The sequence below is a fragment of the Wickerhamomyces ciferrii genome, contig 00008 (assembly GCF_000313485.1).
Source record: "Wickerhamomyces ciferrii WGS project CAIF00000000 data, strain NRRL Y-1031 F-60-10, contig 00008, whole genome shotgun sequence".
In the NCBI taxonomy this organism is placed as follows: Eukaryota; Fungi; Ascomycota; class Saccharomycetes; order Phaffomycetales; family Wickerhamomycetaceae; genus Hansenula; species Hansenula ciferrii.
In genome coordinates this window covers 46,790-61,386 of record NW_011887732.1, presented here as the reverse complement: position 1 = coordinate 61,386, position 14,597 = coordinate 46,790, and the positions used below count along the sequence as shown (strand labels likewise).

The window sequence follows — 14,597 nt, the reverse complement described above, 5'->3', positions numbered from 1 at the left end:
ACAAGATACTGAAATCCGAAGTAATTTTTGTAGTTGGTAATTATTATACTTATATAATTTATGAAAATGTTGAAACATATCTCGGTTTTATATTATGTATGTATATATGTATATATTGTGTTTTGAAGCTCCAAAAATCTTGGATTTCTTCTCTTTAATAAAAAAAAAATACAAAAATTTGGCAATTATTCTTTTTGGAATTCATAAAATCATATAAAATAAATTAGTTTTGTTTTTTTGCGTATTGTTCTTCAGTACCATACACTCTATCATCGTCTCTACCCTCAACAACATCCTTGATCGCTTCCATTTTAGACACTTGGTCTTTCCAAGTGTCTGTTGATTTTTTCTTATTCTTGTCAAATAATTCTCTATCTGGTTCTCTGTATGATTTACCAATTCTATCCCATAATGTAGTGAATTGTCCATAATTATAGTTGAAATACAAATGGTGTACAGTATGACAAGCTGCACCGTTGATGACTGGGTCATTTGCCATGTATTCACCATCGTGAATCATAACAGTCCAGAAATTAACAAATGTGAATAATAAAAGGTAACTCAATTTATGTAGAGGAAAAATGAAAGGATAAACATGATATGGCAATGATTGGAAATAACCATCAACTGGGTGGAAAGCATGTGAAGCATATGGTGTTGTAACTAACCATTTATGATGAGGTTTATGTAACAATTTGTAAACCTTTGGCCAATGTAACCACCTGTGGATCAAGTAAATGAACAAATCTGTAAACATGATAAAAGCTGGGTATTGTAACACGATTGATATCCAACCACCTCTGACTGTGTTCACATCCCAATATAATTTTGAATAACCTTGTAATTCAATTAAAAACCATGGAACGGTTAATGCAACCATCATTGGAATAGCATTGACGGCTTGTTGAATTTCTAAGGACATTTGATTCTTTAAATATCTTGGATGATTGAATATTGCTTTATCAAAAATGAAGATATAACTAAAAGTTGCAACACCAAGGTATAATAAAAGGCCAAAAATCCACATTACTAAGAATAAAGTTATAGATTGTCTGAATAAATTGGTTCTTGGTAATAAAGAAGCATTTGTATAAACAGAAGTATCAAACCAGACAGGGAAATGACCATAAACTTCATTTTGTTGTAATTCACTCAAAACATGATTTAAAGCCGAATTCTGATTGACATTGATTAAAGCTTGAGTTGGATCATGGGCTAAAACTGCTTTAAAAGTATCGTTTCCTAAATCCAACGATTTCTGCAAAACATGAGGTATATGTGAAGATAAAGATGCTGGAAACAGTTTAGCATAAGCAAAATCAAACACATAAGCATCCAAGCCTTCCAGTACTAAATCCATTTTGTTTAGAATATATATGATTGATCACTCTAGCAAGAAAAAAAAAAAGAAAAGGAATAAACACACGCTTGAATATATAGAACCTTTTTGTTAAAATGTGAATATGAATGTAACTTGGTTATGATTGAATGAACGAAGTATTCAACGGGTATCTCGTAGCAAAAGAATGGATTTCAAATTCAAAATAGAAGAGAATAATGAGATGAGGATGGAGTTTATAAATTATATATAAATTTCCAGGTGTGTTTATTTAAACGAGAGCCGATGCTCAAAATCTGAGAGTATATTTTTTTTTTCTGAATGTTTTGTTTTCGTTTCGCGTCATGACACCACAATGTGAATAAACGAGCTCTAGTTAAACGACGGAAACGGTAAAAAGAAGTGCAAAAGGTGTTGGTACTTTATAAGTGGAAGTTCCTAATAATACTATTCTAATTTCACATGTCCCTATATTCTTCTGTACATTCCATGATCCCAACTGTTAACTTTCAGCTTGAAATAGATTTGTATAAACTTCAGTAGCAGCTCGTTTAAACTTCATAGCTAAAAGTTGATTGAAGCTGTACGTAAAAATCATAGATTTCTGGTTAGGGCAAAATATACTACATACTACTAGGAGTCGCGATCGTAAGCGGATTACGGCCAAATTACTATAAGAATGTGGTAATGTGGTCCTAGAAAAATTATATTCGTAAACGGATTATCGGGATTTGAAACTGTGTGTATAGCTAGTAACTAGTAGATAAACGATTACGAATATATAAACTTATAACTCATATATATATAACAAATGATACATTGAACATGTTGACTCATATAAATGATCATTTTAGCTAGTATACATTATATATGAGGAGTCTTTTTATATTCCTGGTTCTATTTCTATATTATAAAGTTGAATTTTTAATCATAAGCTCATTAAATGTATTGTTATTATAAAAGCTTTGTTGAAAGCCTGAAAAGAAAATAAAATCTTTATATGTCATCATTTGATTATTCACGGGTAGCTTTGAAATAGTCAGTGACTCTTCTTCCTCCATCGTAATAAAGCTCCAACTCTTTTTGTAAATCTTCCCATTTTGGTCTATTTAAATCACCTTCTTCACGATCACCTCTTGAAAGAAGATCTAGTCTTAACCATTCTAAAGCTAGTGGATGAAGTGAATTAATAGCTTGGATTTTGATATAATCATCTTCAGTCGTTTTAATTACTGGTTCACTTAAATGTTGTTGAATATCATCACCATCATTACCATTTGTTCCTTCATACTGAATATCTTTGTTGTACTTTAGATTTTTCAAAATTTTACCACTTTGGATATGAATGACATTTGTGGGCCATTTACCTAACCCATCAAAAATATGTGTTGCGTATATGATTGAGCATTGTCTTGTTTCAGTTTCATTTTTCAAAAAAGATAATAACCTGGATCTCACCAAAACATCCAAATCCACAGTCACCTCATCTAACAATAAAACTTTCCAAGGCTTTAAAAGTCCCATAGCCAATTGGACTCTTCTTCTCTCACCATCACTTACTTGATGCATTCTCCAACTCAAATCGATATCCAACAACTTAACCAACTCATCTCTTCTTTCTTTATATATAGCTCCACCTATTGAATCAATTAGAACAGTCACAGGAATGTCTCTACGGACAATTGGATTTGAAGCCCATTCTGTCCCCAGGTATGTTGTTATATTTGATGCATCAGAGCCACCTCTAAATGGATCATGCCCTCCAATCGAAATCTTCCCAACGGTACTTAAAGTTTTACCAGCTAATAATTTCAAAAGTGTTGATTTACCAGCACCATTGGATCCAATTAATAAAGCTCTTGAGTTCCATGGCAATTCAATCGTGATGTTTGCAAGTCCAACTTTACCATTGCTGAACTTATAAGTTAAATGATCTGTTTCGACACTAAATTCTGTACTTGCCATTTTCAAGTTCTCAATCATAAATTTGATTATAATAGTTGTTCAATAACTCGTTACTCCCACCCCTTGAAAAAGGGAAAGAAAATAAAATAAAATAATTAAAAAAAAAAAAAAAACACGCACACACACATTACGCGAAACGATTTCAACAAGTGAACACATCAAACATATAATAATCAAGTTTCAAATTAATTAACTGAACGTTTTCACAATTTCTTTATTTGTTTAATAACTACTAGATATGGGATTGGCTGATGAGGATGATATCTTCAAAGGTAACGAGGTGCCTTTAGATGACGAAGAAGAAGATGAGGAAGAGGAGGAAGAAGAAGAAGAAGAATTAGATAATAACGAGGAAGAAATTGAAGGCGATGATGATGAAGAAGAAGAAGAAGGTGAAGCTGAGGAGGAGGAAGAAAACGAAAATATTGAAAATGAAGCAGAAGGAGGTGCTGAACTTGCAGATGACAATGAAATCACAAGAGAAAGTGAAAACAAAACACATAATCTACCAAATGGTGATGTTGAAATGGTTGACGCTACTAAACCTACAGAGAGTGATATTATCTCAAAGGAAACCGAGTCAAATGGTGATATTCCTTTGGATGATAATGCGAAGCTTGAACAGTTTTATAATCAAATGAAATTTAAAGCAAGATTATCAGAAACTTATGATGTTAATCCATTTGTTGCAATACCTTACTCATCTCCAATCAATGCTTTTGAATTATCCAAATCCTCTAAATGGTTGTTTACAGGTGGTGAAGATGGTTTCATAAGAAAATATGACTTTTATGGTTCAATTGAGGGGCAAGTGCAACTTACTGCTGCTCAAAAACACTCTTTGGTTGATTCTATCTCAAATGGTGGTTCGTTGGTTAGTTATTGGGAAAATGAAATACCCATTAAAAGATCAGCAGCTAATAAGGATAATTATGAGCCAGCTCTATCACCGGTTTTCTCATTGGCAGTGGAGAAAAGATGCTTGTGGTTGTTGAGTGGCCTAAAATCTGGTGGTATAAATCTTCAATCCGTGCGACATAATGAAGGAACGATTGTTCATCATTTCAAAGGTCATAACGACACAGTATCTGTTTTGAAGCTAAATGAGTATGAAAATAAGTTTTTATCTGGTGGATGGGATAAAGTGATACATAACTGGGATTTGAATACTGGTGAAATAATACAAAAATTCACAGAGGCCACGGGTCAGATAAGTTCTATTGAATATAGACCAGCTAATGGATCCCATATAGAGACTCAGGTACCCAATGAAGATGATGATATGGACTCACTGTTCGGGAGTGACGAAGGTGATGATGGTGTCTCTAAGTCAAATGACAATATAAATAAAAATGATGATACATATCAAGGAAACACAGGTACATCTAACTATGATGAAAACATTTTTATGTCTTCTTCGATTGATGGATCAATTAATATATGGGATTTAAGAACATCGAGACAAGTTTTGAGACTGAAATCCCCTAAGGGTACACCTCCCTGGTGTGTTTCAGCATGTTGGTCAACCGATGGTGATTTCTTATATGCTGGTAGAAGAAACAGTACAGTTGATGAAATATCATTAAAAATGCCATTAGATTCAAAGGGTGAAACAAAGACATCCAAAGTCTTGAAGTTCCCTCAAGTTTCAGGAGCTGTCACAGTTGTAAGACCATTACCAAATGGAAATCATGTTTTATGTGGTTCACATGATAATATTAGAATTTATGATCTAAGGCTTTACGAGGAAGCTCAAAGGAAAACACCATTCTTAATTGTTCCTGGACACCATGGTGGTGTATTATCCGACGTTCAATTTGATCCAAGTTATAGATATATGATAAGTGCAAGTGGAAATAGAGGGTGGCAGGGAACAAGTACAGAAAATGTTTTTATTTACGACGTCGAGTTACAATAGTGAATTGTTATAATTATAATTGAATTCTTCTTTTTCATGCTCTTTTACGTTTATTCATTAAAAAAATTTAGGTAGTAAATCTCGAATTGGTCGTATTCCAATGTTAATTATTTCACTATGAGTGTTCCATAACTGAGTAATGGGTGTTTGTAATTGAAATGCTTCATTTTTCTTCAAAATAATATTCAAAAGAAGGCCTATTATCCCGATAGTTAAAGACATTTTGAATAATGTTTGATTTTGTTTCTTAGCTAATGCGTCTTTGATCGAGAACCTAGTAGCTTTAGAAGAAGGATCCGTTATTTTCGATCCCTCGACCTGGTCTTCCAATATAGCTTCTGTGATAAATGCTAATCTATCCTTTATTTCTTTTATATCAAGATCATTAATCAATGGGCTAGTTCTAAGAACACTATTTCGCTGAATTTGATGGAATGGTAATAATTTTTCTAAAGGAGCTCGTTTTGTAATTTTGGTACAGTCTTCAAGACTTTGCTCAATAGTGTTTTTCTCAATATTCAGGATAAATTTAGATAGTACATCATGTATAACATCTTGTTTAGTAAAACAATCTTCCTCCTCCATCAATGAAATTTTCTGAAAAATGTTCTCCTTTTGACTTAACAGAAGAGAGATATAGTAGTAAATTATTATCCCTAACGAGCCGTTTGCTAGTATACCATCAAATATTTGAGATATTGAACTGAACGAAGTGATATTATGAGAAAACAGCGTTATTAGAGGTGATATTGCATAAAATGGTTCGATATCACCCAATAACAATTCATTATAAATCTGTGCATCAACTTTCTGAACCAATGGTGGAATGAGTTTCAGGATCTTTATAGATTCATTTATGCTGGGCATCATGAAATCTCTTAGATATAACAAAGTGAAATTTTGAACACATTGGAAACATAATTCCATTTCATTACTGAAAATCACTAGAAAGACAGAGCAAATATCATGATATCCCTGGTAATAACATAACTGTGGATTCTCTCTTAAAATCCGTAAGATTAAATCATTTAGCTTTGATTTCAATTCAGTTTTAACGCTATCTGATCCGTTTTCTGCGTAATATATGAACGATCTATCAACATCTAATGAAACCTGATCTTCGTCCTTATGTTGGGGTTTGGACTTCCAATCAACAGAATATCTTGAAGCACATAGGCCATGAAATTTCTCCATATCAACACCGAGTAATAAAGGCCACGCTTTCTTTCTGAAATTACTATTTATAAGACCACCTTTAGTCTTAGCTAAAAATTGTACAATTTTATAATCATTCAGATCAATTGCAGTAGACAAGCTTGGTTCCTTAAGACTATCATTTGACTTAAATAAAGTGGAGTCAACAATAGAATTATCAAGTTTCATGGATAGAGTATCCCAATCCGCAGATGAAACGCTCATGATATCCCATTAATATAATATTTGTTTGCGTTTCACTTTCAGTCAATAACACTACTTTGAAGAGAAATGGATTAATTATTGACACAATTTTGGCTTTGATGTTTTTGTTCGAAAACAATACTGACATTTACGCCCAACCGCCAATGCGTTTCTCAAGTTACGCAGATCAAAAGTCCATACACGAAATTACACTGGCACATAAAATGTCGTTTGACTTTAAAACAAAGACCAATACAAAAACCACTTGGATTCCCCAGATTATAATCATCAAAGTTTAACTTGCGTTCATGAACATCTACCAAACTAGACGAGGATAATGACAAATGGGAACCGCTATAGAGAAAGGCATTTTATTAGCGGAGGTAGATTCAGCAGTGTCTATAGAGCTACAGATCACAATGATGGTACGTTGGTCGCACTAAAGATCACTACACCAGAAGAAGATAGGCCTCCACATAACTCACGGGATGAATTGAAACTTTTGAAACTAATCAAGCAGAGCGGTGGATGTGATTACGGGCTATTGCATATTCAGGATAGTTTCTTTGCAGATCAGATAGACTTAGTTATTGTTACACCCTATTTACCGTTCACATTAACCCAGATTTTGCAGCATAATTCAGTCAAGATTAGGCCTAAGTTTAATCCATATTTGGAATTAGGAAGTCGAGATTCAGATGAATCAAGAAATGACAATGTTCCCACTTTTAAGAATCAGCTCAGTGATGTTAGAGCAAGAGAAATTATTATGGGGATCGCTCGTGGATTGGACTTTTTACATTCCAATGGTATTATACATAGAGATATTAAACCTGCTAATATCTTATTTCATAATTTGACATCAAATCCTACCATAATAGACTTTGGAATTAGTTATGCTTATCCAGACAACTTTGGAAAAGAACCTTCAAATAACAAAATTCGTGATATTTCCACCTCGATATACAAAGCACCAGAACTGATATTTGGTATTTCTGATTACTCGTACGGTGTTGATATATGGAGTTTCGGTATCATGATTTCTTCTTTTTACACTGATGACATAGAGCCTGTTTTAAAAAATGAAGGTTCGGTTAGTGATTGGACATTAGTGTCACAAATCTTTCAGAGTTTTGGTGTACCAACACTAGATCAATGGCCAGAGGGAAGGAAGTCAAGCACATTCGGAAAGATGAATGCTAATCCAAGACCTGGGAAAGATGTTGATTTATTAATACCTCGAGCGGATGGAAAAGTCAAAGCACTTTTCAAGAAAATGATGGTTTTTGAGTCCTCAAATAGAGTTGGAGCTAAAGAAATCATCAATACTTTATCAATACTTTGATTTGATCGCTATTATGGCTCTTCATAAGTGCTGTTACTACGAAATTAATATTAATGTTGCGTGTTTGTTTTATTAAGGCTACAGCTTCTACATATACAACTGTTCTAATTCATATCATATTTGTAACTTTTCATTCATATCAGTTCAAAATTGGGCAATTATAATTACTGTATATTTAAGATGTGTGACTAAAGATTTTCATTTTCAAATTGCCTCTCAAGCTTCATGAATTCCACTAAATCATTAACTCTATGGATTTCCCGATTACTAATTATATTCTCTTTCTCTGACTCGTACAGGGAATCGTCATTGTTCACGTAATATCCATTCTTATAATACAGTAAATTCTCATTTGGTATCTTATAATTTGGTGTGTCACCGGCAATTGTTGAAATTTCACTATATTCACTATCACTTGGATTATTATCTTGAAAATGGAAATCTTTCAATGCTTGCAGTCTACTCTTTTTGTTCTCTCTAACTGCTCTTTTGATCCCATTTCTGATCTTTGGTGTGGCTATCTCATTGTTCTGATTTAATGAATCTAAACTCTTCACACCTAATGGCGTTGACCTTCTGGAAATTGGTGACCCCTTATTTGTATCAGTGAAAATATAGTGTTCTTGTTTCTCTTGGTTATCAATCACATCATTAAGTGTATCACTTGGTTGAAACTTGAAATGTTCAGGATCCAATTTCTTGACTTCATCGTCTTTCAACCCGTGGTTTATATTTGTATTTTGATGTCTATTGTCTCTTTCAAATGAGGACAGTTGCTTTTTGACAATATTTCGTTGAACGAGGGTTGGTGTGAGTGGAGTTGAAGGACCTCTTTTTTTTGAAGTTATTTCTGGTTGACGACCATTACTTTCATTTGAAAGCATTCGTAGTCTTGATGGTGTTGATGTTGTATTTGTAACATTTGATTTCACAAAACCACCTTCCGGTGTATTGATGTATTCTTTCCATTGATTCTCTGAATCAATACTTGTTGTAGTCATTTTCAGCTCGTTTTGTTGTTTATTGTTGAAATAATTGTAATCCTTCATAATAATTGTGGTTGAAACTTGTAACGGAGAATCAAGTATTGTTTTCAAATCCTGTATATATTTCTGTTGTTTATGTTTTTTCTTGAAATTAAGATCATTGTTTTCATTTTTCTACATCCGGCCGTCACCACATCACGATAAAAAACAAATGAATTTAAAAAGAAAAAAAAATTAATACTACGTACACAACTACACAACTACCAGACAAAGTTCTATAATAAATAAATCAAAGCATATTCATAAATTCATTAACCATAAAAATCTTATTGGTTTAAGGAGATCCCAAGGTATCTCATGTTTAAATCATCATCATTACTCAAATCATTAATGAACACTTTCAAGTTCTTGTTAAATTCACCAAAAAGACTCAAAAGATTGCTGTAGATTATGGAAAATCGTTCGTTAACGTTATCCCTAATCGAAGAAATATCATCAATACTATCTTGTATGCCTAATTCCATCACCAAGTTGTTGAACTCCTTCACAGTAACGGCAAACTTAAAAACTAAATTCGTTAAACCATTTAACTGTGATATATATAACTTATTAGAAATCTTTCCTTTAGCTGAAGAACTTGACCCATTGATTAGCTTATGTTTTGTTATAGAGATCAAAAAACCATAGTGTAGTTCTTTTAAAGAATCCATCGATTGTTCTTTGAATAGTTGATCATTCCTGGTACTTGGACTTTTATTTATATGTGACATATAACTTTTGGAAGGTATAAGCACATCATCTGCTACTTTAAAAGCGTTACCTGTTTTTGTTGTTGAAAGCTTTGATTGTGGGTCTGATTTTTTTAAATCATCCAAAATCGATGCATACGCTGTATTTATTATTTCCTCAAATATGAATCTCTGTACTGATAAAATGAATCCTCTTAGAAAATTTTGGATCAATACAACTCTGTTGATCCTTCTGTAGAATACTTTATTCTTCCTCAGTATGTTCCTAGTATTCATCTGTACTTTCCATTCATTTTCAAGCAAGTACTCTAACCTTTTAAATTTCCACAAATAGTTAAACACTTTCAGATATTCCTTTTTCTGTGTATTGTCTGGTGAGTTCAAAATCTGATCTATTGGTGGCTGAAGCTGATAATCTAGGGTGAATACATCCCATCCTATATTTCCATGTCCTATCTCAAGAATTCTCGCATCTAGATTGTTAACATAAGTATTGAGGTGTGGTGTTTTCAACTTATATCTGACAGTTGATGATAGAACAGCATCTTGTAATAGTTTAGTGAGTTGGTGCCCAGACAGTATAGATGAAGGATCATTCAAAAGATCACTACCAAACAATATTATTGATTGTATAAAATCACCTTTACCCATGAGTAAATAATCCTTGAACGCTGCTAAATTATTAAACAGCCTAAATTTGGTATACATTGTGTCTGTGAAATAGCTTATTATATCTTGGTAATTTTCATCCACTAGTTGAGAAAATTGAAAATCATTATAAATATGTGATATTTTATTTCTGTAACTGTCAATCTTGAAGCTCAATCTTTTGGAAAAGTCATTCACCCATGACGTCTCATTGCAAAACATATTAAGGAAATTGCGAGTTTTACCTATTAGATAGCACTTGTAAGCCATTTCATCTGTGAGAAAGTTTGGAACTTTACTCTGATCATATTTGATGTTGACCGTATTATCCATAGTTTGTATTTCCGTAGATTCATAAATAAAGAACTCATTCGAACTTGTTGGAAGCTCACCATTCACAAGCCATGAGCGTAAAGTCTTCGAAAACGATTCAATTGAGTATATCAACAGATCCCAGGCAATACGCCTAATAGATAGATCACCGTGTGAGGTAAAATCATGTGCTAATGATAGAAGTTCATTGCCTGGTAGGTCATCCAGTTTTGCTGAGAAATAATGCAAAAATCTCAAGTTAACCAATTCATCACACAACTCAGCTGTCAAAGACAATATTGAAAATTGTGGTTTCATTGAGAGGTTATTAACGGTCCTTGTATATGCAGTGAGTTTTTCTGAGGTAAATGACATAACTGCATTTTTTATAGCAGAAGATATCCGCTGCTTTTTGAAGGCGTCCAGTTTCGTTGTCAAGCTCTGGTATAAAAGTCCACATTCCAAAATAATATGAACTATACCACTGGTACTATTTGTGAGATTTTCCATTAGGTTTATTGATCCATTTTCAATAGGAAAAATATTTGATGTTGTCCCTTCTAGTGTGAACGGTAGACTTCTCAATATATCTTCTTCCTTAACATGATTTTCTTGGTAAGGTATAAGAACTTCTTGTAAAGTATATTTCCTAGAGTCGTTAAATGTCCTATTTGGTGTAGCAGAATAAAGCGATCTTCTGTCAGAAAGCTTATCGAAATTGATATTTTCGAAAGAATCCCCAGCATTGTTGAACCCATGATGACTCTCGATAATTGATCTTGAATCCATATCCATATTGATTGTTTCTAAACGACCCAGATTACCACGTGATATTGGTAAAGAAGTAGGATTGTATATATCATCATCTTGCCTGGTGTACCCTTCAGGGGGAATATCTTTCATAGAGTTAATGAAAACCAAATACTTTGTGATATCTTCTGTGCTTTTGAATTTGGTTAATATATCAATTACATTCAAAAATTCAGTTATATTCAAGTCTGTGTCATTTCTTATTTTTGTAATTACGTCTTGAATATCATATAATTTTCTTGAATCTGATCTCAGCTCAATGAAAGTCATAAGCTCTTCAAACACTGTTTTTGAATATTCATCACCAAGCTCTTGGGGGACTAGTGAACGAACAAGGCGGTTCAGATAAATTCTCAGCAACTGAGGTCTTTCACCTGACATTCCCAAATATCTCACTAATGTTATATCAATAAATAACGTTTGTCTGAGTGGTTCTCTATTACCCAAGTTTCAAACTTATCGAAATTCTATCTATTAAAGATCAAAAAAGAGAAAAACGCGACATTTTTATTTACAAAAAAATACAAAATGTAAACAGAACAACAGACTTTATTGACTTCCCAATTAGGAAATGAAAATGACAAACATTGAACATCAAGATTAAGATCAAGATTCAAGAGTCAGGACTCAGAAACTGCTATAAGCTCAATCTCTCTGGTGAAAAAATCATGACTTTGTTTTTTGTAACCTAGTTCATGCATTCTCTCATTATATCTTCTCAGATGATAAAACTGAACAATGGCACGCAGTGCGATCTCTTGTCCATATGCATCTTTTAACTCACCATCTAGATCTCTACCAGATAACCAATTATCTCTCAATTGAGGTTTTAGGTGAAGGTACACCATTGATATCAGATCCATATTATGGGACTTCCATTTTCTTCCATTGAAAGGGGTTATATCTTTCACCATTTTCAAGATGGGCTTCCACAATGAGTTATTGATTAACAAAAAAAATGGCTTGAAAAACTTTGCAAGATCTTTTTCTGATAAAGAGATAATTCTCTGTGTCTTTTTATGACATACTAAGGACCCTATACTTAATAAACTTGTCAGATTGAAGCAAAATGTCACATCTACACCAGGAGTTGTTGCAGCTGTAAGATCTTTTTCTTGTATAGTCCCACAATTTTTCCAAAAAGAAAGTTCAATGGAATCCGTACTTCTATAGGTTATTCTTGAGTATAAAGAGTCCCCTAAAGATTTCAAATAATGCGCCATTATTCCCAAAAAATTTGAGTCATATACCAAGGTACTAAGGTACTCAAACTTGAGGATATGACTAACTTTAAACCATTTTAGTAACAAGATCAAACTGTAAATTGACTTTTTTAATGCAATATCTTTGATCCTTATAGTTTCCTGTTCAGTATCATTACTTCTCTTAAAAGCTTCCACGTTGAAAGAATCGTTGTTTTCTGTTGCACTTACGGCAACTTGTAGGATAACATGCACCAAAGAGGACAAATATGGTAAGGAGTCACCATAAAATTTCTCTACTCTTTCTAAAATTATTAGAGCTGTAACATCCTCGTCATTTTTAAATATGTCATTGTAATAGTCGAATTCTTCATTTGGATCTTGATTCGATTCTGTCCATCCTCTTTCTTGTTTCATAAAGTTATCTCTTTCACACCAAAGCTGTTTTAAACTCAATTTATCTTGTAATCTTGATGAGCACAAATGGGAAGCCTCCTCAATACTTTTAGGAATATTAGATGAAAGAGTATTTGTAGTTTCCTCTGTGGGATAAATAAACGGATAACTTTGATTTACCTGATAGGATCTTTTCGTCTTTGCTGCTTTATTAATAGGGGTTGAAGGTGGTGAAGGAGCTGGGGTGGAAATATGACCAGATGGTGGAGGAAGTGATGAGTTGGCTTTATGAGAATCCAGCGTTCTTGAAATGTTCAAGAATTGAGAAAGTGATGATGAATTTTCAAAGTTGTCAGGTAAAGTTGACGGTGGTGGTATTAAAGCTGGATACCTTGAGGTGATGTCATCCCTGAATGTATGATAATCCAGTGGTGTGGTGGTCAGTTTTGAAGTATCTTTCTCTTTAGAAATCCCATATTTTTCTTGAAGAACCGATTTCACTTCAGATCTCTTTTCAAAATCACCAAACAAGTATTGTAAACATTTACTGAACAATGAAATTATATTCCTTATCCTTAAAACTGGGGAGCTATTCCATTTCCAATGGTCAATGAATTTAACCAAAATCAATAAAATATTTACTTCTGTTAGTTGACTTGTGACTTTTCCATTTGGTTCATAAATATGAACAGAGATGATCAAATATAAGATGGTTGTCGAAAGAAATAGTATTTGCGAGTTGGCAGCAATTGGCTGTTTCTTTCCTTTCAAGCTCTCTATGGCCTTCTGTATTGTTTTGACTAGTGTTGGAATTAAGTTTTTAGATGCTAGAAGTCTGTTGTTGGAAATGATAGCCGCTTGGTGACTTTCGATGCTGGAATGAGCATGATAAGATCCCAACGATATAAAGACAATACATAATAATGAGTTTAAAGTTGTATCTCTATGTTGTAATTTCTCATTAAGAATAGTAATAAGTGCTGACTTTTGAATGTCATCTAAAGAATTGAAATCCGCTGAGCCTGTAAAACTTTTGAAAGCCCTCTTGAAAAGTGGTAACTGTTTCAACTCTCTTTCTGTGAACCATTCGTTAACTTCTGTTGATAGTGAGAAATTGTCACCATATACAAAATCAACTTTTGGTTTAGGTATAGAGGGAAATGAAGTTGTATTGATACTATTACCTTCACTTCCTGGTGTAAATTGATTGGCTCTTTCATTCAAAGAGTGCTGAAATTCCTCATCAACTGCCAAATTACTATCCGAGATTTCACCTCGCACTTGATCAACCTCATCAATATTGAGCATATCTATATCATCATTTGATTCTTCATCCTCTTGATTTTGTAGTATTTCAATTCCAGGTCTCTCCAATCCTTCAAACCTTTCCCTGATATGTTCAATATCAGATTCCGGACTCTTTGGTAATCTCAACTCAGGTGAACCAAGGTTTAAATGCAGAATACCAGATCGTAATGGGGACGATTCCGAAGATTCCGGTGATGGCATTGTTTCTTTTGGATAATATG

The 14,597-nt window shown here is 33.3% G+C and overlaps 8 protein-coding genes across 8 annotated transcripts; 2 read left to right on the top strand and 6 right to left on the bottom strand.

The window, feature by feature from the left end:
- Window positions 1–223: 223 nt before the first annotated feature.
- On the bottom strand, window positions 224–1,360 carry BN7_504 (sterol desaturase family protein; the record flags this gene model as incomplete). Its single annotated transcript, XM_011278896.1, has 1 exon — window positions 224–1,360. The coding sequence occupies one exon, from the start codon at window positions 1,358–1,360 to the stop codon at window positions 224–226; it is 1,137 nt and encodes a 378-aa protein (XP_011277198.1).
- Window positions 1,361–2,353: 993 nt separating this feature from the next.
- On the bottom strand, window positions 2,354–3,322 carry CAF16 (putative ATP-binding cassette family ATPase CAF16; the record flags this gene model as incomplete). The annotated part of the gene is made up of 1 exon (XM_011278895.1): window positions 2,354–3,322. The coding sequence occupies one exon, from the start codon at window positions 3,320–3,322 to the stop codon at window positions 2,354–2,356; it is 969 nt and encodes a 322-aa protein (XP_011277197.1).
- A 220-nt stretch (window positions 3,323–3,542) lies between these two features.
- Window positions 3,543–5,222, top strand: SPT8 (SAGA complex subunit SPT8; the record flags this gene model as incomplete). The annotated part of the gene is made up of 1 exon (XM_011278894.1): window positions 3,543–5,222. One exon carries the CDS (start codon window positions 3,543–3,545, stop codon window positions 5,220–5,222), a length of 1,680 nt encoding a protein of 559 aa, XP_011277196.1.
- Window positions 5,223–5,279: 57 nt separating this feature from the next.
- Window positions 5,280–6,641, bottom strand: GYP8 (GTPase-activating protein GYP8; the record flags this gene model as incomplete). The annotated part of the gene is made up of 1 exon (XM_011278893.1): window positions 5,280–6,641. The coding sequence occupies one exon, from the start codon at window positions 6,639–6,641 to the stop codon at window positions 5,280–5,282; it is 1,362 nt and encodes a 453-aa protein (XP_011277195.1).
- A 316-nt stretch (window positions 6,642–6,957) lies between these two features.
- CAK1 (cyclin-dependent protein kinase-activating kinase CAK1) lies at window positions 6,958–7,965 on the top strand (the record flags this gene model as incomplete). The annotated part of the gene is made up of 1 exon (XM_011278892.1): window positions 6,958–7,965. The coding sequence occupies one exon, from the start codon at window positions 6,958–6,960 to the stop codon at window positions 7,963–7,965; it is 1,008 nt and encodes a 335-aa protein (XP_011277194.1).
- Window positions 7,966–8,153: 188 nt separating this feature from the next.
- On the bottom strand, window positions 8,154–9,014 carry BN7_499 (uncharacterized protein; the record flags this gene model as incomplete). Its single annotated transcript, XM_011278891.1, has 1 exon — window positions 8,154–9,014. One exon carries the CDS (start codon window positions 9,012–9,014, stop codon window positions 8,154–8,156), a length of 861 nt encoding a protein of 286 aa, XP_011277193.1.
- Window positions 9,015–9,277: 263 nt separating this feature from the next.
- Window positions 9,278–11,851, bottom strand: SPC98 (Spc98p; the record flags this gene model as incomplete). Its single annotated transcript, XM_011278890.1, has 1 exon — window positions 9,278–11,851. One exon carries the CDS (start codon window positions 11,849–11,851, stop codon window positions 9,278–9,280), a length of 2,574 nt encoding a protein of 857 aa, XP_011277192.1.
- A 239-nt stretch (window positions 11,852–12,090) lies between these two features.
- On the bottom strand, window positions 12,091–14,577 carry FAR11 (Far11p; the record flags this gene model as incomplete). Its single annotated transcript, XM_011278889.1, has 1 exon — window positions 12,091–14,577. One exon carries the CDS (start codon window positions 14,575–14,577, stop codon window positions 12,091–12,093), a length of 2,487 nt encoding a protein of 828 aa, XP_011277191.1.
- Window positions 14,578–14,597: the final 20 nt, after the last annotated feature.